Consider the following 22,642-nt stretch of genomic DNA (forward strand, 5'->3'; position numbering starts at 1 on the left):
TGGTCGTGGTACGAATCTATGGTCCGAATAAAATCACAAAACAAAAACACAATATATGAAAGATATTATGACAATAACAATAACATAATCGCATGAAGAAATTATCATTACACTGGCACTAACATAGTACTTTAACACTAATAATAACATAAGACCATCAAGCTAACATAGCCTATAGGTTACGTCCCTTCTTGGGGACGACCCCCTGGTCGCATTCGACCACGGGACCCTACGCATCCTCGCTCTCACCTGGTTAGCTGAGTATGTCAGGTGGTTCGGTGGAACGATTGGCCGCTCAGGTCGTCCTGCAGGCAGTAGAGTGGCGTAGTTGTCTTGGGAGGGTTGTGTCCTCGTAAATGGCATGCCAGGTAGCTGCGACACATCGATGTCATCGCTATGTCTGAAGATGTATGGGTACCCAGGGACCTGATTATCGTCCCTGGTAAGCAACTCCATGTAGCTACCGTGCGCCTCTACGTCCCAAGATCATCGATCTCTGCACATGAAACAACGAAGAAAACATATTAGCACTGATAAAGTGTGACATACGTAACAACTGGTTATGCATGAAGCAAGTGTCGTGCCTAACCCGGGGATGCGAGAACTCGAAGGTCCTAGGTCCGCAGAGGAAGGGTGTGTGGCCCCGGTGCCAGCGTAGAAACTTCTTAAACTGCCACATCACACGATACAATGAGTACTCCTCGAAGTAAATGTCATAGACGAGCACGCACCACATGAGCCAGTACTCTCTGTCCTATAAGCAGAGCACCGAAAGTCCAAGCGGAGCGCGTCGAAGTACCTCATCCTCCGTGTATGGCCTATAGCGGATGTCGTTCATCGTCAGCTCATCAAACTAGTGAACGAAGTCCAGGTACACATTGTGTGTCTGCACACTGGACCAAGTCGGTTGTGCAACCAAACAAAATTAAATAAGCAAAAAAAGAAAGTAATGAACATATACGTACACAAATACCATAGCACTTACCCTACGTCCGCATCATAACAACCACATGGTGGGGTCGCCGATGTCGTCCGCAGGGAACTGGTATGTGCTATGGTCGAGAATGGGTCTGCCGATAGTGAAGAGCTCGTATGACAACATTTGAAGTAGCAGGGGACACTCGGTGAGGATCGCGATGTTGTTGGTCTTAGTGTAGGCATTAGACAGGCCACGATACGTCACAACCAGCACAACAGAAACCCAGCTGTACTTGGGACCTCCCCTAGGTCAGCGTCCACAACACTAGCGTACGAGATCATGCTCCTCGATGCCGTGTTGCCATAGGTCTCGGTGAACATGACCCAACTAAAAAACCGCAGGAGGTACACCTCCAAGTGGTGGGGCATGTCCTCGTCGTCTGCCAGTGGGTGGATATTGTATGCTTGTCAAAAAAATGAACAATTACAAATACATTAATCTGTTAGTAATGTAAAGGAGATGAAAAAATATACAAGACATTCGTACCATAAACTGAACGAGAAATGCCTTCGTCAGGTCGTGCTTATCGGTCCCTGTAAAAGCCCTGAATGGGGCTAGGTTCTCCCTCCGTTGAACGACAGAGAAGCACCCCAGCAGCTCATCGTGCCATGCCATGCCCATGTCCCTAGCCCTAACAGCGGCACCCGTGCAAGGCTGACCCATCAGGAGCGAGATGTCCTCAAGCGTGGGCGCCATCTCGCCGCACGGAAGGTGGGACGTGTTGGTCTCGGGACGCCACATGTCGACAAGGGCTGCGAGCACGACCTTGCCGTACCTGAACCGCGTGGGCACCTCCGAGCCCCCCACCAACACGTCCACCTCCAACATCTGACACAACGGAAGTAACCTAGCAGCACACAACCTACAAACATAGTACTTTTAGTGACGAATGATGATAACAAGTCGTATAAAACATTAAATTGAATTTGTACAAACCTCAGGATCCAGTGCGTGTCAACCCTCATGAGCTCATCCGACACACGGGATCGTAGTTTTGGGAGCTCCTTAGCCTGCACGGCGATGCGGCACGAACGGTGCCTAACGTCGAGCTGAGAGTCAAACAGCTCTAGCTGCGCCATACCTGTATGTTCACAAGTTATTTACAGTTTTATAAGCAAAACAAACATAGAGTGAGAAGTAAGCGCCTAACATATAATATGACATAATAGATTGTTTAAAGCGTACACTAATATATTAATGGATCATAACTTAACATGTTATGACCTCAAACATAGTGATAGTCTTACTATTACAACAGTAAACTACAATATTATGCACATGAATATCTACCACATCACAAATTACAACATTAATCAAACTCAATGACTCGACGAAGCCGACGATCGACAACTATGAGGATGTCTCCTATCTGCAGCTGAGTCGGAAGGACCTGCTTCTGCAGGGTTCACACTTGAAACACCAATGGTGTATTTCTTGTAAGTGTGCCATGTTCTGTTGCACTTGCTGTACCATTTCATGCGACGCCCAGCTTCTGCTTCGTCCATGTCATTACAAAGCCTCGTAGTCCTGCGATGTCCCTTCTTCTGCTTCATCTTCTACTTTGACTCATTATCAATCTACTTGTTAAATGACCTAGTAGATGAATCGATACTCGATATTATGCCAGCTTCATTGTTTGTTGGCAGGGACTCAAGAGGTACTGGTTCGTCCTTTGGTCCCCTCACAGGCCTCCCTGCACGCTCCTGTGTTTGCTTATCTGTCAGCTCATCTAGTGTTTTCAAAGAGCATCAAACTTTCATTGCTGATTCTGACCATGCAACCTCTTGAATATGTTTATGAGGTTCTTATTCTTAAATTAGTGGAAGAAGTTTGCACCCAAATATCTCAAGCACCATCTAATCTGCAGATCTGACCACACCGGTCCCATCATAGGACAGGTTGATGATGTTGAGATGTTAAATAGCTATTTTTAGCGTAGGGAGTAGAATAGAGTGTGTGTATACGGCAAGGCTATTCTACGCCTATGCGTAGCTACCATTCGCGTTGCGCACATCCCACAACTGCTAGTTACAATTCAAAGAATTGCTAGTTACAACTTGTTATATAGACCAGTTACAACTTTACCTCCAACATGCACCAAACAACATGAGCCAGCCAACTAGCTTGTGCCACGTCACCCATCATCTACCCGCCAGAGCGTTGCATACGGAGAATCTTTTATTGATTCGAATCGTTAAAATGCCTCTAGAACCACATATCCGATTCTCGATCCATTTGATGCATATTGTTGAAAAAAATGTGCTTAACAAAATAAGATCCATCAAGACTATATTTTGATCAAGTTTTAGAATCATAAAAAAGTTACGTCCATATAGTTACAACATAGTGAACATCGTAGTTACAACATGATGAACTGCAATATTCTCTAGTGGTGGCAGACACTTTAGTTACAACATGGTGAACTCTTTAGTTACAACATGCTGAACACTACAGTTGCAACATGGTCAAGCAGTACAATTGCAACATGAAAAAATAAAATCAAATTAATCGCATCATGCGACTAAAAACAGTTACAATATGGTGAACACTATACTTACAACATGGTAGACAATCTAGTTACAACATGGTAGACAATCTAGTTACAACATACATATAGTTGTAACTGATCTGTCTGTGGTTGCAACTAATAGTTGTAACTGTTCTATCTGTAGTTGCAATCACTCTATACTACATGTTGTAACTCATCTATACACCTAGTTGTAACTGGCTGCAAATCGTTGCTCATAAGGTGGGAACGTGCTAGGTCATCTAGTGGGCCCATGGGGTAGTGGAGGGGAGCGCGCTAGGTCAGTGGGCAGTTACAATACATTATACGGCGAGTTGCAACTCGTGAGTTGCTATTCTGTGCATGTGCGCATGCTGCATATATGCTACGCATAGGCACAGAATAGCAGCGCGCTCCCCTCCATCTACCCCGCGGGCCCACTAGATGACCTAGCACGTTCCCATCTCGTGAGCAGCGATTTGCAGCCAGTTACAACTAGGTGTATAGATGAGTTACAACATGTAATATAGAGTGATTGCAACTACAGATATAGCGGTTATAACTATTAGTTGCAACCACAGACAGAGCGATTACAGCTATATGCATGTTGTAACTAGATTGTCTACTATATTGTAAGTGTAGTGTTCACCATATTATAACTATTTTTAGTTACATGATGCAATTAATTTGATTTTTTTTCATGTCGCAACTATACTGCTTGACCATGTTGCAACTGTAGTATTCAACATGTTGTTACTAAAAAGTTCACCATATTGTAACTAAAGTGCCTACCACCACCAGAGAACACTGTAGTTCACCATGTTGTAACTGCGATGTTCACCATGTTGTAACTATATGGACGTACCTCCTTTATGATTCTAAAATTTCATCAAAATGATGGATCTTATTTTGTTAAGCACATTTTTTCCAATAATATGCATCAAATGGATTGAGAATAGGATCTGTGGTTCTAGAGATATTGCATTTTAACGATTCGAATCAACAAAAGATTCTCCGTATGCAACGCTCTGGTGGATGGATGATGGGTGACGTGACATAAGCTGGCTGGCTCATATTATTTGGTGCATGTTGTAGACCAAGTTGTAACTGGTCTATGTAATAAGTTATAACTCGCAATTCTTCGGATTGTAACTGGCGGTTACGGAATGTGCGCAGCGCGAATGGTAGCTACGCATAGGCGCAGAATAGCTATTTAACATCGCAACCCCGTCAACCTGCCCTGCACCCATAAAAAACATCCCGCAACCGTAAATTTCAATTTATCGAGACCGTAAAATACGTATGACCATAAAAACCATTCTGCAACTGTAAATTGCAATTTATTGAGACCGTAAAATGCATATAACCATAAATACCATTCCACAACCGTAAATTCTAATTTATCGAGACCGTAAAATGCATATAACTGTAAAAACCATTCCGTAATTATTAAAAATTGGCTTCTGTAATCGCAAAAATGACTCTTGATAATAAAAATTGTGTAGTTTTTATTGTCAAGAGTCGTTTTTACGGTTATACGCATTTTACGATCTTGATAAATTGAAATTTACGGTTGCGAGATATTTTTTACGGGTGCGAGACTGGTTGACGGGTTGGTTTGTTGGGGTGTTAAATATACGCATTTTATGGTCTTGATAAATTGAAATTTACGGTTACAGAATGGTTTTTACGGTCTCGATAAATTAAAAATTACGGTTGCGGAATGTTTTTTACGAGTGATGGGGTTGGGTTGTTGGGGGTGTTAAATAGTTATTTTTAGCACAGCGCTAAGAATATATATGTGTATGTATATGTATATATGTATATATGTATATATATTTGTATATATAATAATAATACATACATACATACATACTTGTATCCTTGGCATGCTTATCCAAGCATCACCGGTACTATCGGAGGATGAACTCCACAAGCAGGGATTCGGATGGACCCCTTTGAGATTCGGTTGGAGGGATAATTCTGAATCTACCTCGTATATGAAATAAATAGGAGTAAATGAGATGCAGGTGGGACGAATGATCGGATGCAGGAGGAAATAAATGCTCTGGGGATTTTAGACAGGTTCGGGCCGCACGGAGCGTAATACCATACTCCTGTCTGTATGCTATAAATGCTCTGAAAATGCCTCTCTGAGGATCTCTTGTGTTACAAGGATGTTTGTCTAAGTCTAGAGCTTCGTGCTTCTTGTTCTTCGTCAGCTTGTCTCGGTCCGGAAGAAGCCGTTGTCTTCTGTGTAGTCTGCAGTGAGCTCGATCGTTCTACTCTCTTGGTCTCCTTTTCTGCAGGGAGCCCGCCCTCCTTTTATACCCGTCGGGGCAGTTAACGTGCCCAGAAAGGATGGCACGAGTTCTAATGTGCCATAAATGAAAAGTAACCATCATGGGCTGCAGTTTGATGTGATGGGGGTTGAAAACGCGTCCCCGTCTGGTCCTGACGTCATCATCCCGCTTTTAGCGGGTGCCACGGGAAGGGCCCACCGGGCAACCACCAAGCACCCCACGTGCCCGCCCGGTCAGAGCGAACCTGACACAGCAGAGCGGCAGGCGATATGCCTCGAGCCTTTCGACGATATCCCGAGGCGCGCAGAATTACACGCGATGGAACCCGCCGCATTAAATGTCCCCACGCCTCCCTGCCAGGCTGTGGCAAGGACTGACAGCAGGCGTGGGGGGAGTGGTTAGAAGTGACAAGCCACGCGCTCTCTTAAATGCAGCAACAGACCTCTCACCAATTGACACCTCACCGCCGAGCCCCTGTGGGGACCACCAGCGAAGGACTTCTCAGGTACTCGAGGAACTGTGAGTGCTCGAGGACAGTTCATAGCCCCAAGCACTCTCTCCCGGATATGCCCTTTTTTGGTCCTCGAGGAACTCGAGTACTCGGGAACCACTGTTCATGACCCCGAGCACCCTCTCCCTGAACTTAGTCTTCTCGAGTCATCGGGGAACTCAGGTGAACTCAGGTGCTCGAGGACCACTGTTCATGGACCCGAACACCCTCTCCCGAAACTTGGTCTTCTCGGATCTCGGGAAGATAATCCCCGAGGGATAACGCCACGTGACACTCTGCTGTCTTGGTCTCGAAACTCGGGGACCCCCGGTTCCCATATCACCGACAGGTACCATTGGCATTGCCATGCTAGCTGCATCCATGCAGTTTTACATGGGTTTTCTAACCTTGCTCTTGTGGTAAAGAACCAGCCATCAATGTAACACATTCAAGAATCCGAAAACTCATATGTATTCGCTGAGAACTTTGTTGAATACTTTGTGCTAGGTTAAACTTCACTGGTGCGAGGGCATCGTTGTTTGAGCATTCACAAATAGGCTCCTACTCTCAAAAGGCATCAGATTTTGAAACTCGAGTAAGAAAAAAGCATTATTAGAGAATCCAACCAACTTCTGTATACTTTGTAGAGGCATTGACAGTTCTGTCCAGGGGAAGAATTGTTGGTGATCCTATCCTTTCAGTTTATTCAGCGGGCAAGATCTGGAAAGCGCAGCGCATTGTGCCCTGGAATCAGAGGTGAGAGGTCAAAAACAGGAAGCTAAACACAACCCAGAAGAAATACAATTCATAGTTAAATAATCCACATTTGTGAAATGTGAAAACGAGATAACACATATTACATCAATATCTCCTTGATCACATTTCAGAAATAGCTCGCTTTGAGATTGTCTAACTTCAATAGTTCAGAATTTAGTATAAATGCAACAACAGTTTATACACCGATTATAAAATAGCTTTTAACAGGTTATATTTTCTGGTTTAAGGAGAACAGAATGAAAACTAGGTGAATCCACAGCAAAATGGAGCATCATTTTGGGTCTGTTGATAGGTTTTTTATCAGTATTAACACTTCACATCAACCTGTATCAAACTATGAATTCAGCAGTTAAAAAAACTTTAAACTACTACAGCATGAAAACTAGGTTAATCCACAGCAAACTATGAATTCACTGGTTACCTTTGATTCTGAATACACCTAACTAATACAGCTGATCAGTCCCCTCTTCTCCCAAAGAAAAACAGCTCCAACAGCAAAACAATATGTTCTGCCAGCATACTTTTTTACTCTAACACATATCAAATGCAATAGTTAGCATGCATACTCAAATAGTTAACATTAGTTGATCAATTTTCTGAACCGAGGACCATAGAATGATAACCAACTAAATATCTTCAGAAGCAAAGCCTCCTATTTGTTTAAAATGGTGTAATTTACCACTCAATTTGTTTCAGATCAGTCCCATTGTCCTACAGCTGGGGAAAAAAATGCTGAGACTGCATGTAATACGATTCTCACCTGGTGTACCAACCATGAACACCAGGATGATAATGGCATCATCTCTGAAAGGCAGGTCGGTGAGCAGAGGGGTGGGCCGTGCAAGTTGGCCTCCCACAACAAAGAGAGTCATGTTCTGGAACTCGACGCCATGGCCTATTCGATTTGCAATCTCATTTCCCAGCTCAGTCAGTCTCCTCCCTTCGAACCGGAAATCTGTCCAGCCCTGGCGTTCGAAGCCTCCATTATCATCTGCCCGAGAAAAGGCAATTTCCACCTCCTCCTGACAGCCTTCATGCCATCGCTGTTCATACAAATTGCAGAAGGATGTAGGTGACGCAGAGGAAAGAATCAAGCGCTCAAGAGAACCCAATGTGCATGAAGCGTAAAGATCATGCAAGAATTGACCACAACAGACAGGGCTTCACTTGCAGAAATAAGGGAGAAGAACTAGGGATGAAAGTTTTGTAATTTCTATGTTATTAGGTCGACCTAAAACTCAAAAAGAATGAACTAAAGATTCACCCCCACCTAATTAAAGAAAAAATGAACTAAATGCTGACCCAAAACTACTCATTGGCTACTTGCATCCCTATGAAGAACCAAGCAAGAATAAATATTTGAACAAGCAGTACCAAGAATGTCCAAATTCGCAACAAGAATGATCGAAACAACAATAGCCTCTAATTCGTTTGGCAGCATTGACTAAACCAGCTATTGGGATGGAAACTCCTCTTTAGTAATGAACAGAATTAAGAAAGAATAAGCAAGAAATACTTGGTTAATCCAATACATGGAATGAGCAGATCATGCGAGAACTGACCACAACAGACAGTAATATTTGAACAACAATAATTTGAATAAGCAATACCAAGAATGTCCAAATTCGCAAAACCGCAAATGTGCGAGAATCTCGAAACTGACCAATAGCCTATTGCTTAATCACTCCCGTATCACAATTCCCAACAGAACCCAATTGGCATTTGGCAGAACCACCCAGAACTGTGCAAGAAAGAAGGGTGCGGACGATGAACTTACGATTGCAGCGCTTGGTGGTCGCGGCTGGTACGGTGGCCTCTCCACCGTGAAGGGGACGACCTGGACCTCCCACTCCATCATCGAGGTGACTCGACTGAGGTTGACGGCCTCGACGGTGACGCCCCTGTTCCACCGCCGGTACCGGCCGTTGGCCCGGAGCGCCCTCAGGCCGCCGGCCGTGCCGTGGAGGAGCAAGATGCTGCCGCGCTTCCCTGGGCTGGTCCACCACTCGATGTAGTCGTCCTCCGGATCGTCGAAGTTGCGCTGCGCGACGTAGAAGCCCACGTGCCCGGGGGGCGGCTCGTTTCGCGTGACGGCGAGGTACCGGCCGTAGGCGCCGCGGAGCAGGACGTGCGTGGCGCGGGCGGTGCGCAGGATCTGCACGGCCCACACCGTGTTGACCATGCTGCGGCGGAGGTCGACGGAGACTCCCCGCCCGGTGTCGTCGGCGAAGAGGTACCCGCCGGAGCGGCCGCGGTTGACGAGGCGCACGTACTGCCCGTCCTCAAAGGGCGCGATATTCTCCGTCGCCGCGGGCGCGCCGCTGGATGACGCGCCCTCCCCTCCGCCGCCAGCGCCGCCCGAGGAGCTGGCAGGTGCGTCCACGCCTTGCGCGCCGCCCGAGGGTTTGGGAGAGAAGGAGGTAGGAAGGTCCGAGAAGAAATCATCTACGTCATCGTCCTCTTCTCTCTTGATCGGCCGGGCATTTAACCCACCTCTCGGTCACGGGCTGACGAACACACACTTACTTACAAGGCCCACGGCCCAACACCGCAAGGCGCAGTCCAAAATGCCCCACCAGAGCTTCCCGCCATCAAGCTTATTCAGTGAGGTCGTTAGGCTAGAGATGCAGACGCGACACTGCCTCCCCTTAAGACGCAGGCTGTCCCTAGATTGCTGCCGACAGAAAGCGATTCTTCAAAACATAATAGTACTCCTAAGTTGTCATCGATCTATCTATAAAGATATAATACATTAGTTTAACTCTTTTTTACATTCACAACAGCCTTCTGTCCCCCACACATATGATCTTTTCTCCATCCACCCTAATATGTGCACGTAGAAATCATATTTTCTCAAAATAAAGTGTTCAGATCTCTACTCATATGACTTTATCAAATCCAATGGCCCAAAGTATCTCTTCTCGCATCTCTTCTCACCCCACGTCCGTGTTTCGCTCCCGTTACCGTCAAAATGAGCACCCCGTTTCTCCACGTCTCCCCTCCCCAACCGCCATCTCCAACCTCCCACTGCGCCTCCTTCACCTCCTCCCCTCCATGACACCGCTCACCGGTCCGCCCTCTCCACTACCCCAGTCCGTCGCCCGCTGGTCCGCCCTCTCCACTGCTCCAGTCCATTGTCACCGCGCCGCCATCCCGATTCACCACCTCTGAGCTGCCACACGACCTGGACCTCTCTGACAAGTTCAAGGGCGAGTAGGACGGCACCACCGACTTCGTCTTCCGCCTCGCCGGCTACCCCATCCCCATCCTCCCGACCTCCTCCTCCCTGCTCCCGCTTTTCAACCTCCAGTCCTCTCTGGCCCGTCCGTTCGCCATCTCCGACCGCCACGCTGTCATCTTCCTAGCACACCCTAACGGTATCACCTCACAGTGAATCATCCAACAAGGAGTTGCTTAGCATTCCCATCTCGATCTCCCAACCTAGGGTTTCTCATTCTATTTCTAGGGCTTATGGCCGTGAGGACGAAGGAGTTTATCGAAGCCACTAAGAAGGTGTGGGAGAAGGGCAATGCGGGCACCCGCTGCACGCATGATTGCTGCGTCACGGACATGCCCTTCCTAGGTGTCTCTCTCCTCGCGCTCTCCCGCGACGAGTTCGTGCTAGCTGCCTGCACAGATAGCGAGATCCAATTCTTCTCGTCTGCTTCCATGCTCACTCATAAGATTATCTGATTTTCTCCAGTTTCAACAGTGTGTGTATGTTTGGTTTCAATCTAGGCTAGCATTGTAATACATGAAATGGGGGGATGAGTTTTGCAGCAACTGATTAATTTCATTTTTTCAGAATAATTTTTGACTGATTTTTTCGTGTACGAACAAGCTGGTTAGTAATGGGCTAAAGGCGTATCCTCATATCTTCTTCTCACTGAGTATTTAAGACTTGTGGTAGTTCATCACTGCTTGCTGATTTCATATTGTTGGATAAGAAACCATTCTCGTCACTGTCTTGTGCTAATTATTGATCTGATTTGTTTTTGTCATGCAGCCTGGGACGATATGGCACTTTAAAGATTTTAAGTAGTTAAATCATGCCTCCACAACATATATTGTACTCTCTAATGGTGAGTTGTTATGTCATGGGACTTTGGGTGAAGGTTAGAAGGTGTGATGAAAAATATTAATGCTGGTTTGTTTCTTTTTCTATTGTTATTCCTATTGCATTTATATTTGAGGCACATACCGGAGCTACCTGACTGGCCACTGCCATACAGGCATAGTCCAACGAAGCCGGGAGCAACTTCAGTTAAAAAACTAGCTCATTTGTACAATGTTCTTACAAGGTACCCTTCTGATTTTTTCTCCATTTTTTGTATTTTGCAATAGTTTTCCTACATTTTGACTACATGCTTCTTGGCCTCTCTTGGTTAGCTTGGTGAAATATTACTTTTGCAGAGCACATTGGCTTACTATGGTGTAAGGATCTGGTTGGTTCAGAAATCAAGAAATAATGGTTTCCTATTGCTGAGTTTTGGCATATGGCCTGCCATCAATTATTATTTCATAATCTTTGCTATGCAACACCACTTCTATAGAGATTTAGCTCTCTTTCAAGCATATATCAGATGCTACATATTCTCCTTCCTATGGTGAAAGAAAATTAATGATGCATCACCATCTCGAATGTTAAATTTTCATTTATTTTTTTGTCATAAAAGGTAGCTTATAATTCTCTCTAAATCATTTGACGTGAGGTTGTTGATTGGAAAATTGTCTGAACTTTGTTGTCCTAGGGATATGCATATAGCTAAGTGTGGGTTCCAAAAATTCTTATGCACATGCCCTAATTCAGATTCTAGAGATATAATATGCAAATCCATCCTTTGTATCAGAGGTTGCTGATGAATTTTACAAATATGACATTCCATGGACATCTGATTAGACATTGTTTCCCTTTTACCTGGAGGTACATGATAAATCTATGCACTTTGCTTTTTATTTTTAATTACACAGACAAATTTGTATGTTGAGCAGTCTGCCTTTTTTAACACTAGATTGATAATATGTATGAGCGGATCGCTACATACACGACTCATGTTGTATTTACATATGCTATTTTATTTTTATATAGTTACACTTTTAATAGTGAAATTGCTTTATTCAATATATAGAGAGAGAATAAACAAAAGAAAACCCAAAATGAATTGAGGAACCTAAACATTATATATATATATATATATGATGTTCAGGTACATAGTTAAAATTTTCTATTGTAAATTGTTAGTTTCCTTTTATTTTATATAGTTATTGAAGGGATCGGTGACATCCTAAGAGAGGTGAATTATGACACTTAGAACTACTCCGGCTCCAACAGCACGTCACACCAAGTTGCAGGGTCAACAAACTTGCTGGTGAGTCATCAAAACTCTAAGGTGCAGACGTACCACTTGGTACAAGGTTGGATCACTCATTGATCCACTCTATAGGCAGCAATCACCTACCAACACTCTCTCTATGCCTATAAGCACTAATCACTCACTAATATTATGCTTAATTATCTTGGATAATCACATTAAGTACTTTTGTGGCTTGGATGTCTTCTCAGGTGTATATGCACTTATTTGGACTCCAGCACCTTTAAATGGCTGAGTGGATAGATATTTATAGCCTCAAACTCGTACACTAGCCGTTAACCCAACGGCTCAGAAAAATTGTTAACACCGGATGATCCAGCGAGAATAATAGTACTAACATCAGATCATACGGTGAGTACACTCTCGCAAACTAGCCGTTAAAACCCCACTCAAGCTTTTGTGAACAACCAAACACTATGTTGTATACTTCATCTCCATCACTGGACTATTCGGTGAGTTATCCTGAGCCATCTGAGCTTTTTCTTTTTCTCTGTGTAAATTGCTTTGGTGAAGTCATCTGGTGTATATCACTTCATCACCAGACTATCCGGTGAGTTAACTTCAGCCAAACGAGTCAATACAACCCTCTCTGTAAATAATACGCCGGTGTGCACAGCCTTCATCACCAGACCATCCGATGCGTTGATCTTCGTTCTGCCTCTTTTCACTGTTTTGTTGTCCGATGTGTGCAACACATTGATCACCGAACCTTTAAATTCAATGACTGCAAACTTCTTTGGACAAAATGCTCCGGTGTGTATCTTCTCTAATCACCGGACCTTTCGGTGAGGTCTTCAGGCCTCTCTCCCTTTTACCAAATATACTCCAGTGAGTTCAATACCTAGAGCACCGGACCATCTGGTGAGTTTATTTCTCCTGTGACTTCTCTAATTTAATCAAACTTTATCCCGACTATGGTGGCTTCTTCATATATTCCACCAATAAGACCTACTAACATATATTCTTGACAAAAATATTAGTCTCATTGACTATATTGTCATTAATCACCAAAATTACAATCATAACCTAATATGACCATTTTCACTACAGTCATGCTTCCACCTTTTTCTTCCATAAGAATAGAAAATCATTTGTCTTTTCATCATGTATGAATTATGTGTCTCTATCAGTGAAAGGTCGATCCAACCTGTCACCTCCACTCAGTACTATCAATCGAAAAACTTCATGTTGGGGTTCCATCTTCCATCATGGCAAAAAATCAGGTACCAACTTCTGTTTTTGCCTAATGATACTCTATATTACCTGATGATAGTGCTTTTGCTCACGCTGATCATGCCACAGTTGTTGAGCCATTTGTTTCTAATGATGAGTCACATCCTAGCCCTCCGGGTGAGTATTTTTTTAGTTGTGGCACCATTTGGTTTATATCTGCTTCATCAAGCCATGTCATGTCATGTCCCGCTCCCACTCCATCGAGTTTGGTTTACATCTGTTTCATCAAGCGGTGTTAATTCTCAGTTTGTGATTCATATGCCATGATGATAAACAAAAGCCACAGACAAATACTCAATAAAGTAGGATTCCTGCATGCACAGATTGGAGTGGATGGAGGAAATATCATCTGTGTGAGGATAGAAGATTGTGTGGATGTAGAAAAAAGTTGAACTGATGCATTATATAAGGATATAGATGCATGACAAGAATGCACTACAATGGCATCCCTCTATTTTCACAAGCCAACAGAAAGTCTGTAACCGTGAAGTACAGGGATGCGTAACCATGGAGTACAAGAATGTGTAACCTATTTTAGCCAACATAAACTAGTATACACTATTTTTTCGATTTGTATATATTTTGATCAGCTATCAAAATCGTGTATCAGATGTAGGTAGTCCAACCAAATTAGAATAGATTTGCCTTACCTACATGTTGTTCCTTGTTTGCAGCCTGCTTTATGTGACGAAATTGAGCTACACAAAACTTCTTAACCTATTATCTTAAAAAAATTTGAAAATTTTCACTATTTTTTATTACAAATTTTAGCCATTGATTAATTGTATTTCGATGGACTCTTTATTTAGGTATTTGTTTTTTAATATGACTATTTGATATTGATCCTTAATTTTTCTATTCTACCCCTAATTTTAAATATTATAAAATTTATTTTATTTTGGACTCTTTATTTAGATATTTTGCTTTATGGAAATCGTGCTGCTAATTTTCTATAATTTTTAGTTCTGAATGTATGTATTTATTAATCGTATTTGATATGATCTATTTAGTTTCCAAATTTAGCCATTTATTAATCATAATGGATATTGACTCTTTGATTTAATCTAGACCGTGGGGAGTGGTGGTCAGACCGTGGAAAAATATGATCAGACCGCTGGCGTGCACAGAGATTTAGGGTATGACGGTTAGACTGGACCCTTGGGTGGTTCGACTCCTGGAACGTTGGTCAGACCGTTGGGAAACACAGTTAGACCACTCTGCTCGACCGTGGGTACTTGATGAGCTAACCAGCAATGATTCCTGTAGCTTTTAAGGTAGGGATTTTGAACCTAGAGTACCATCTTTACCTCCTCTACCACGTAGGACAACACACACATGTCAAAAACGACTGAAACTCTATCCTTGCTTCTAATGGTGGTGGAGGCCATTGTTGAGCTTGGTGATCTCAAATTCGGTCGATCTAGCCACGAGGAAGGAATACGAGGGGGTTTAGGGTGCTCACCACGCCCTACCAAGCTTGTGGTCCGGTTGTGGAGGTTGGGAAAAAGACGGAGCTCGAAATGGCTGCTGGGGAGGTAGTTGGCCGTCTTGTGGGGGAAGAAGACGTTGTCGAGGGATTTGGGCTCGACGGGGAAGATGAACTATGGTGGCTGCAACGGGAGAGCTCGCCGGAGACCTCCTCCTTAGCCTCCCCTTGCTCCTTCTCCTCTCTTCTCCTTGGTTCGGTTATGGGTGGGGGGGGGGGGGAGGGAAGAGTGGGTGAGTGAAAGTGTGTGAGAGAGTGAGAGTGAGTGACGGAGAGAGAGCACGGTGGGTTGTTGCCTTGCAGCCGAGTGAGTGAGGGAGTGAGGTGTGGGGCTGGTGGGTGGGCCTCATACTAGAGAGACATCATTTTCAGTTGCAAATTCTATTATTTCTCTCTTATTATCTTTCTCTTTGCATTGACCCAAAATAAGGTACTCCAGTACTTCAAAAATATGGTGTTTATGATGTATAATTATACTTAATTACATGATTACAGAATTTAGAACGTGACAGCCACAACACCTTATGTAACTAACTAAGGACTTAGAAAAGTGGCGAGTTAGTCCTCCTAGTGTCTCTACCGATCAAGAACAGCTCGGCAACGGCTTGAAGGCCACCGTCATCCCTGCATGACCTCCCCGACATCCATCCATCTACAACGATCTCAGAGACTACACCAACAACGCTTGTATCAAGCAGGCGAGAGTCTTCGCGGCCTAAGGAGTCATCTTCTAATCGGGTCAGTTCTACCAATTCGGCATTAGATTGGATATTCATGTTATTAAGCTAATTAAGATCTTATCGATTTACCCATGAGAGTTCTAACATCCTCCTCCGTATTATTCGTACTCTGATTCTAGTCACTTACCCCCCAACATCAATAAGTCGACCATTGAACATGTATGGACCAAATCACCAAAAAAAAAGAGGCTGATGTGAAAAAAAAAACAGTCAATAGACTCGTACTACCAGACCGAAAATGGAAGCCACCATTTATTGTCATAAACATGTATATGCTTAGACTGTTACTTCTCATACACTAGTTCTGAAATGTCTCAAATCAAAATTATCAAGGTAAAATAAGGTTTGATTCGGTTAATCTTTCAGTTCAACTTGGTATCCTTATATCACCAGCAATTCAATGAAGTAAATGTATTGCCTTCACGAGCATGATACATTGTTGTGAATCATTTCGTATGTACAACATATTAGTAATGCAAGAGTCCGATTTGCGAACAACTTAACACCCTACCATGGCACGAAATATGTGTGTGATCACAAAGTGCTCGGAAGAATGCCTAGAGTACAAATATTTCATACCTTTTTTTTCCTAAAGTTGTTTGGTGATGCTCAATTCACGGTGTTCCACCTCTTGCAAAGTTATTGTACCCAAAATATAATAGATACTCCGTCCACTTATAGATAAGTGTCCTTTTAGGTTGCGTACAGTTAATTATTTAATTTTTTTTTGTTACAAATTACTTTTATATGTTGAGTTTGGATATTTTAAAATGATAAGTAGATTTACCTTAAAAAAATATTTTCATAAAAATATTTTTTATATTTTATAAATATATAACAACAAAAATTATTAGTCAAAGTTGTGTCTTGAGGATCGTTTCGATATCCAAAATGATATTTATTTGTAACTTGAAGGAGTAATACAAAATCAATGTTTTAAATTGTATTTGCGTGATGGCTACAAACATGTAGGAAAATTTTGAATTTTTATTCATACGAAAAACAAAATTGTTTCTCCCTCCAGATGTGCTTAGATTTCAAGCTGTTCGACCAGAGCAAATTAGCCTATATTCAATAAAAAAAAATGCAGAGCATTTGAAACAAGCTATATAAGTTTTTTGAGGCAGCACATTATTTTCTTGGTACATTACCGTACGTTCTAGTATATGTTTTCTTGAAAAAAATAAAATTATATGGGAAGTGTTGTGCCGTAACGGGTCCGTAAACAGCCGAGAAGGAAACATTTTACTAGCCGAGCTATCTAGCCACGTCACCGATCCGCGCCTCTCCACTCCCAGCCAATCACAGCCGTCCTCCCACCCCAACCCTAATACTATAAATACCCAGGCGCCGCCTGCCCTCGCACAAGCACCACGCCACCACCTCTCCAGTGTCCACTCCGCCCACCTCGAATACTTCCGAAGCTTCCAGACTTCCCCAAGGCGAAGCGGCGATGAGTTCCTCCGGAGGCGGCGGCCGCGGGAAGGCCAAGCCGGCGACCAAGTCGGTGTCGAGGTCGTCCAAGGCCGGGCTCCAGTTCCCCGTCGGCCGCATCGCGCGGTACCTCAAGGCTGGCAAGTATGCGGAGCGCGTCGGCGCCGGCGCCCCCGTGTACCTCTCCGCCGTCCTCGAGTACCTCGCGGCCGAGGTAACCCACCCCTTTCTCCTCTTCCTTTTTCCCGATCCGCGTCGATCCGATCTCGTGATCTGAATGCCCGCGGTGAATGAATGGTTCGCTGATTTGCAGGTGCTGGAGCTGGCCGGGAACGCGGCGCGCGACAACAAGAAGAACCGGATCGTGCCGCGGCACATCCAGCTCGCGGTGCGGAACGACGAGGAGCTGAGCAAGCTGCTGGGCACCGTGACGATCGCTGCCGGCGGCGTGATGCCCAACATCCACCAGACGCTGCTGCCCAAGAAGGCTGGCAACAAGGGGGACATCGGCTCCGCCTCCCAGGAGTTTTGATTGCGCCGCGCCGGTGGAAGAAGAGAGGCCGTCCGTGTCTAGTCCTCGTGATGGCGTGAAGTTTCTCGCAATTTGAGATGTTTGGGGAACTAGGATTGATCGAATTTTGCGCGATGTACAAACGCAGTGCGTTGGGTCATGAATGAATGAATACAAGAGAATTTTACCATGTGAAATGGTACTCTGCATTTTGCATTTGAATTCGATTTGTCTGTCTTATCGAATGATGCATTTGAGGAAACCGGATGATTGATAGAACTGGTTGGATTGGTCTACAGGTTCTTGTTGAGAAATGCAAGTAGGATACCCTGCGCTATCTGGTCTTGCGTTTCCTGTGCTGAAGATTTAAGATGGGCGTTGGCGCATTAAGGCATAATGCTGTGAATCTGCAATGTCTAATGACGGATGCGATTCATCGTGAGCCCAGTGTCCTGCTCAGTGCTCGTTCTCTGCTCTGAAACTTCTCCTGGATCGTTCCTGTTATATTTTATGGAAATAAATTTTATAGTACCCGGTTATAAAAAACTTTCTTATGATGATACCGTCTTCTTTTTCTTACTTCTTTTCGTCTTCTTTTTCTTCTTTTCATCTTGTGATAAGGGTCTTTTTTAGACATAATCTTATATAATTTACTTCCTCATTTTATTGCTTATTCTGATTACGGTGATATTTGCGCCACAGCAGGATATAAGCACAACGCTTTGCTCTGCACAGTTTCTTGAAAGTGATGTAGGGAACGCACGATGAAATGCAATACTTGTACATTCCAAAACTAAAAAAAAAACCCTACCAATTCTGATTATTTGTTTCAAACAGATACACTACTTACTAGATGTATTTTTTTTCACAAAAAAGATTGGGAGTGTCTAATTATCTGGTGAAAGATTTAGTGGTGAAAAATTTGTATATTTCTAGACCCTTCGATCTCCATCCAAAATCTAGATCGGCTTTCATATTATATAAAAGAACTCTAACAACATCTCATTCAACCCTTGCCGCCGTCTCTCTCTTGATCCAGTCGCCAATCGCCCCGCGTGTCACCACCCTCCGCCTCGTCGTCTCCGGCGCCAGCGCGTCCCATCCTCCTCCGCCGATCTCTCTTCCCGGCACCCCTCCTTCCCCACTCCGCTGTCGGAGTCACCGCCCTTCATCACCGCCGATTGTTAACCACTACATCCCCGACGTTCTAATCAGTATATCCCCGACACCCTTGCCACCATCGGTCCTTCGTCACCCACGGCAGGTGATGCCCCCGTCGCCTTGCCGCCCCACCCATCACCCATAGTCATCGCCGGGCCGGTGGCCTCCCCCAGAGCTCCCTCTATAATCGGAGGCTACAAAATCTCACACTAAAATTCTAAACCCTAACCCAATCCAAAACCCTAATTTCGTCGGAGAAGAAGGCCTCGCCAAAGAAGAAGGGCACACAGATCTAACCTTAGGGTACGGAATTTGACAAATCTTCTCCTCCAATTTCTATCGATAGATAACTGGTATTTTTCAAAGAGATTACTCCCCTGGTATTGAAAGCCATTTACTCGATGCAATCTCTCTGTTGGACCATACAAGAGAGAAGCATTATGCAGTACTCCTATCTGGTTAACAGAAATTGCTACTCATAATATCACGAAAACTGTGGTTGCATTACCTGAATCCCTGACCGCCAATCCAACTTACTCCTTGAGCGTGATCAACTATCAGTTCTTCATGCTGAGGATGTTGGCCCTCATGGCCTCCAGCTCTGCCATGTTCTCGACGGCGCCCGAGAAGGACGGCTCCGGGATGGGCTCCTCCGTCATCTGCGACAGCCTCACGAGGCTCCTGCTGGTCAGCACCGCGCGCGCGTCCACCGTCTCGGTGGCCCTCCAGTACAGGCACTCGGCAGCGCGCGCGGCCTGGGCCTTCAGCTCGTCGGAGCGCGTGGATCCCAGTAGGCAGTGCGCCACGATCCGCAGCACCGGCTGGAACAGCTCCCAGGGCAGCGGAACCCGCCTCCATTTCTCCGCGACGCCAGCGTCGGAGGAGGGCGCGGGCGCGACGCCCGGCTTTTCGTTGTCGTCCAGCTTGCTATGAGTCCCCGCCCAGGCAGCGCAGAACTCGCAGAAGTCCATCTTGGACGAGACCGGCATTTGCGCGAGCTTGCCATGGTAGAGCTCCAGCACCGCGCCGACGATGCGTGCGCGGCGGGTGGCACGCATGGTGCCGTGCGGCTCCAGCGGCGGGGAGAGAACGGCGACGTCGAGCTCGGCGGGCTTGGCCTTGGGCGGCACCTTGGCGTCGTGGTACGGGCTCGGGTTCGCCAGGTTCGGGAGCGCGACGGTCTCGGCCACCCCGGCGCCGCGCTGAGCCACGGCGTGCGCGTACAGCGCGAGGAGCACGGCCTCGAACCCGGCCAGCGGCTTCCGGGACACGGCGCGGCACATGTACACGCCGGCCAGCGCGGGCACGAAGCACAGCACCGCGAGCTGGAGCTCGGGGACGTTGGACCGGAACGAGTCGTAGAGCCAGCGGCAGAGGCAGTCGTTCCCGGCGCCCGATCCGGCGCCCCGGAGGAGCCCAGTCACGGCTCGCGCGACGTCGGCGTCGTGCAGGAGCGCGGCCGCGGGGTCGTCGGCTGCGACGACGGAGCCCGGGAGCGCCCCGCCGAGGATGGTGGCGAGGGAGTCCATGGCCGCCTTCGCGCTGTGAATGGGCTGCTGCGGCCCGTCGGTAGGCATCGTTGGAGATGGCGGCGGCTGTGCGATGCAGGGAAGAGGAGGAGGAGGAGGAGGAGGGTGGCGCGGCGTGGCCTCGACGACGTTCGGGAAGGGAAGGTGGAGGGATCGGAGGAGGAATAGGAGAGCGGGTGGCGTACCGTTTCACCTTTGACCCGGCATGCTCGTTACGAGAGCAAATTAAGGACGGGGCGTTTGGGCTGACTTTGCTATTTATGCATGAAAGCTTTTGGTTACTAATCCTGTTGCTGTGTAGACCACCAGCCGCCCTGTGCAAATAGCACGACTAGTCATGACAAAAAAAAATTAAGCACCACAAGCCCTTTCATTATAAATTCATTGATATAAAAAAAATTTAAGCACCGTAAGCCCTTTCATCATAAATTCATTGATATACAATCAATCAATACTTATTTGCGGTTTTTTGAATTTGCCTAATGAATTCAACCAAATATGGTTTCTCCTGCATACCACCGTGTTCTCGTGCCCTACTCTGCTGATCTACAGCTTAGTCAGTGTCACCTATCTCATGTATAATGTTATTATTTCCCTAATGAATTCAACTAAATATAGTCTAAGCCTCTTCAGTTGGTCCTACCATCCAAATCTTTCCGTCGATCACCTACCGCTACGATTATGAATTGTGGGAAGCTACTCTGCTCATTGATGTTGTCAGTCCTGGTGCAAGGCTAATTGATGCTCGAGATTGTGAAAGTACTTTCTTTGACTTCCTTGAGTTATATGGATTCTTTTGGTGTTCCGTGCTATTTATTTGATTTTCATTTATTTGTTTTTCACTTGAAAAGTCCTAAACGCATTTTTCTTTCCAAAAATTCTGTAGAGCCCAATATGGACCACGGCCCATCCTTCTATTCAGGCTGGTCTGTTCACCAACCCAGCTTAGATGCCAGGCGTTGTGGCCGCATGCGGCACATCGCGTAGTCTGCGGCCGGCCGCGCGTGCGCTTGTGCCGGAGTCCGCCGTCGCTACTGTTGCGCTGCTGCCATCGTCTCTCGTCGTCGCGTGGCCGCTTCACCCTTGTGTCGCCTTCTCTCTGTTCTCCTGTGCCACGCAGATTCGCCAGCCTACGCGTCGCTCCCCGCTGCCCGTCTCGCTGGATTCGACGACGGCGAGAACGCAGTCGCGACAACATGTTTCTTCGTCGCTGTCGTCTTGCCTTTTGCGCCGCCTTGACCTTGCCGCACAGCCTGGGGTGACACCACACGCCGATCTCCTTTTCTAGGCTACTGCCGATTGCGCTGCTGCGCCGGGATCTCTGCGCCAATGCCCTGCGCCTCCCCAGCTCGTTCCTGAGCCGTTCACGCCGTTGGTGAGCTATGCCGTCGAGCTCCCTCTTGTACCGCTCTTTTCCCATCGCACACACTCCCTCATAGGTGACCGCTCCTCCTCCTTGTCTAAGTGGCGTCCTATACGAATCCGCAGCGCCGCTATAATCAAGCCCGACGAGAAAGTAATCTTTGGACGGGGACTGCGATAAATCGATCCGTGGACGGTGTATGGTAGGATTTCTTTTGAATTGTACTAATATAGAGCGACGGAAAGGAATTAAGGAGTTGAGTCGGACTCCTAATCTGGATACACGTACGTGTAAATATATTAGATTCCATCTTTAGTACGGATTCTAAGTATTGTGTATGGACTTTCAAAATAATCTGACAAAGATATAACGGTTGTGATTAGGGCCCATGTAAATCAATACCCAGATATTTCTTTTTTTCACCAATGAACATGGTAATTTTATGAACTTAAGAGCAAATATGGAGACTACTTTTAACACTTAAATATTAAAATAATAGATATTTTTCATGTAACTTGGTATATTGATTCTTCTAGATGAAGGTACTGGACTTGTATGTCGGGTACAAATTCCTTTTGATGAGGGATTGAGCGCGGCGCACTTCGCAGCTGCACCACACTAACATCATGCCTTCTTGACGAGGAGATTATTTGCAAGGGTAGACCCACGGCCCGTGCTATTGAGCTCTAGCACGGGCTTAGCCCAAGTCGCCAATGTATAGCAACCCCTCAAGCCTATGAAGCACTCCACGCCAAAGC

The 22,642-nt window shown here is 45.6% G+C and overlaps 4 protein-coding genes across 4 annotated transcripts; 1 reads left to right on the plus strand and 3 right to left on the minus strand.

The window, feature by feature from the left end:
* Positions 1-473: 473 nt before the first annotated feature.
* LOC133910744 (uncharacterized) lies at positions 474-2,484 on the minus strand. Its single transcript, XM_062353033.1, has 5 exons — positions 2,370-2,484; positions 1,916-2,060; positions 1,453-1,841; positions 1,212-1,358; positions 474-496 (listed from the first exon to the last, which is right to left on the minus strand). Exons 1-5 carry the CDS (start codon positions 2,482-2,484, stop codon positions 474-476), a joined length of 819 nt encoding a protein of 272 aa, XP_062209017.1.
* A 4,382-nt stretch (positions 2,485-6,866) lies between these two features.
* Positions 6,867-10,391, minus strand: LOC133910745 (uncharacterized). The gene is made up of 4 exons (XM_062353034.1): positions 10,312-10,391; positions 8,833-9,550; positions 7,816-8,098; positions 6,867-7,022 (listed from the first exon to the last, which is right to left on the minus strand). Exons 1-4 carry the CDS (start codon positions 10,389-10,391, stop codon positions 6,985-6,987), a joined length of 1,119 nt encoding a protein of 372 aa, XP_062209018.1. The 3' UTR covers positions 6,867-6,984.
* A 6,866-nt stretch (positions 10,392-17,257) lies between these two features.
* On the plus strand, positions 17,258-18,021 carry LOC133913188 (probable histone H2AXa). The gene is made up of 2 exons (XM_062356254.1): positions 17,258-17,534; positions 17,634-18,021. The coding sequence occupies exons 1-2, from the start codon at positions 17,340-17,342 to the stop codon at positions 17,850-17,852; spliced, it is 414 nt and encodes a 137-aa protein (XP_062212238.1). The 5' UTR covers positions 17,258-17,339; the 3' UTR covers positions 17,853-18,021.
* A 1,528-nt stretch (positions 18,022-19,549) lies between these two features.
* LOC133913187 (uncharacterized) lies at positions 19,550-20,569 on the minus strand. The gene has a single exon (XM_062356253.1). It carries the CDS (start codon positions 20,567-20,569, stop codon positions 19,550-19,552), a length of 1,020 nt encoding a protein of 339 aa, XP_062212237.1.
* Positions 20,570-22,642: the final 2,073 nt, after the last annotated feature.

Source organism: Phragmites australis, chromosome 3 (assembly GCF_958298935.1).
Source record: "Phragmites australis chromosome 3, lpPhrAust1.1, whole genome shotgun sequence".
Classification (NCBI taxonomy): Eukaryota; Viridiplantae; Streptophyta; class Magnoliopsida; order Poales; family Poaceae; genus Phragmites; species Phragmites australis.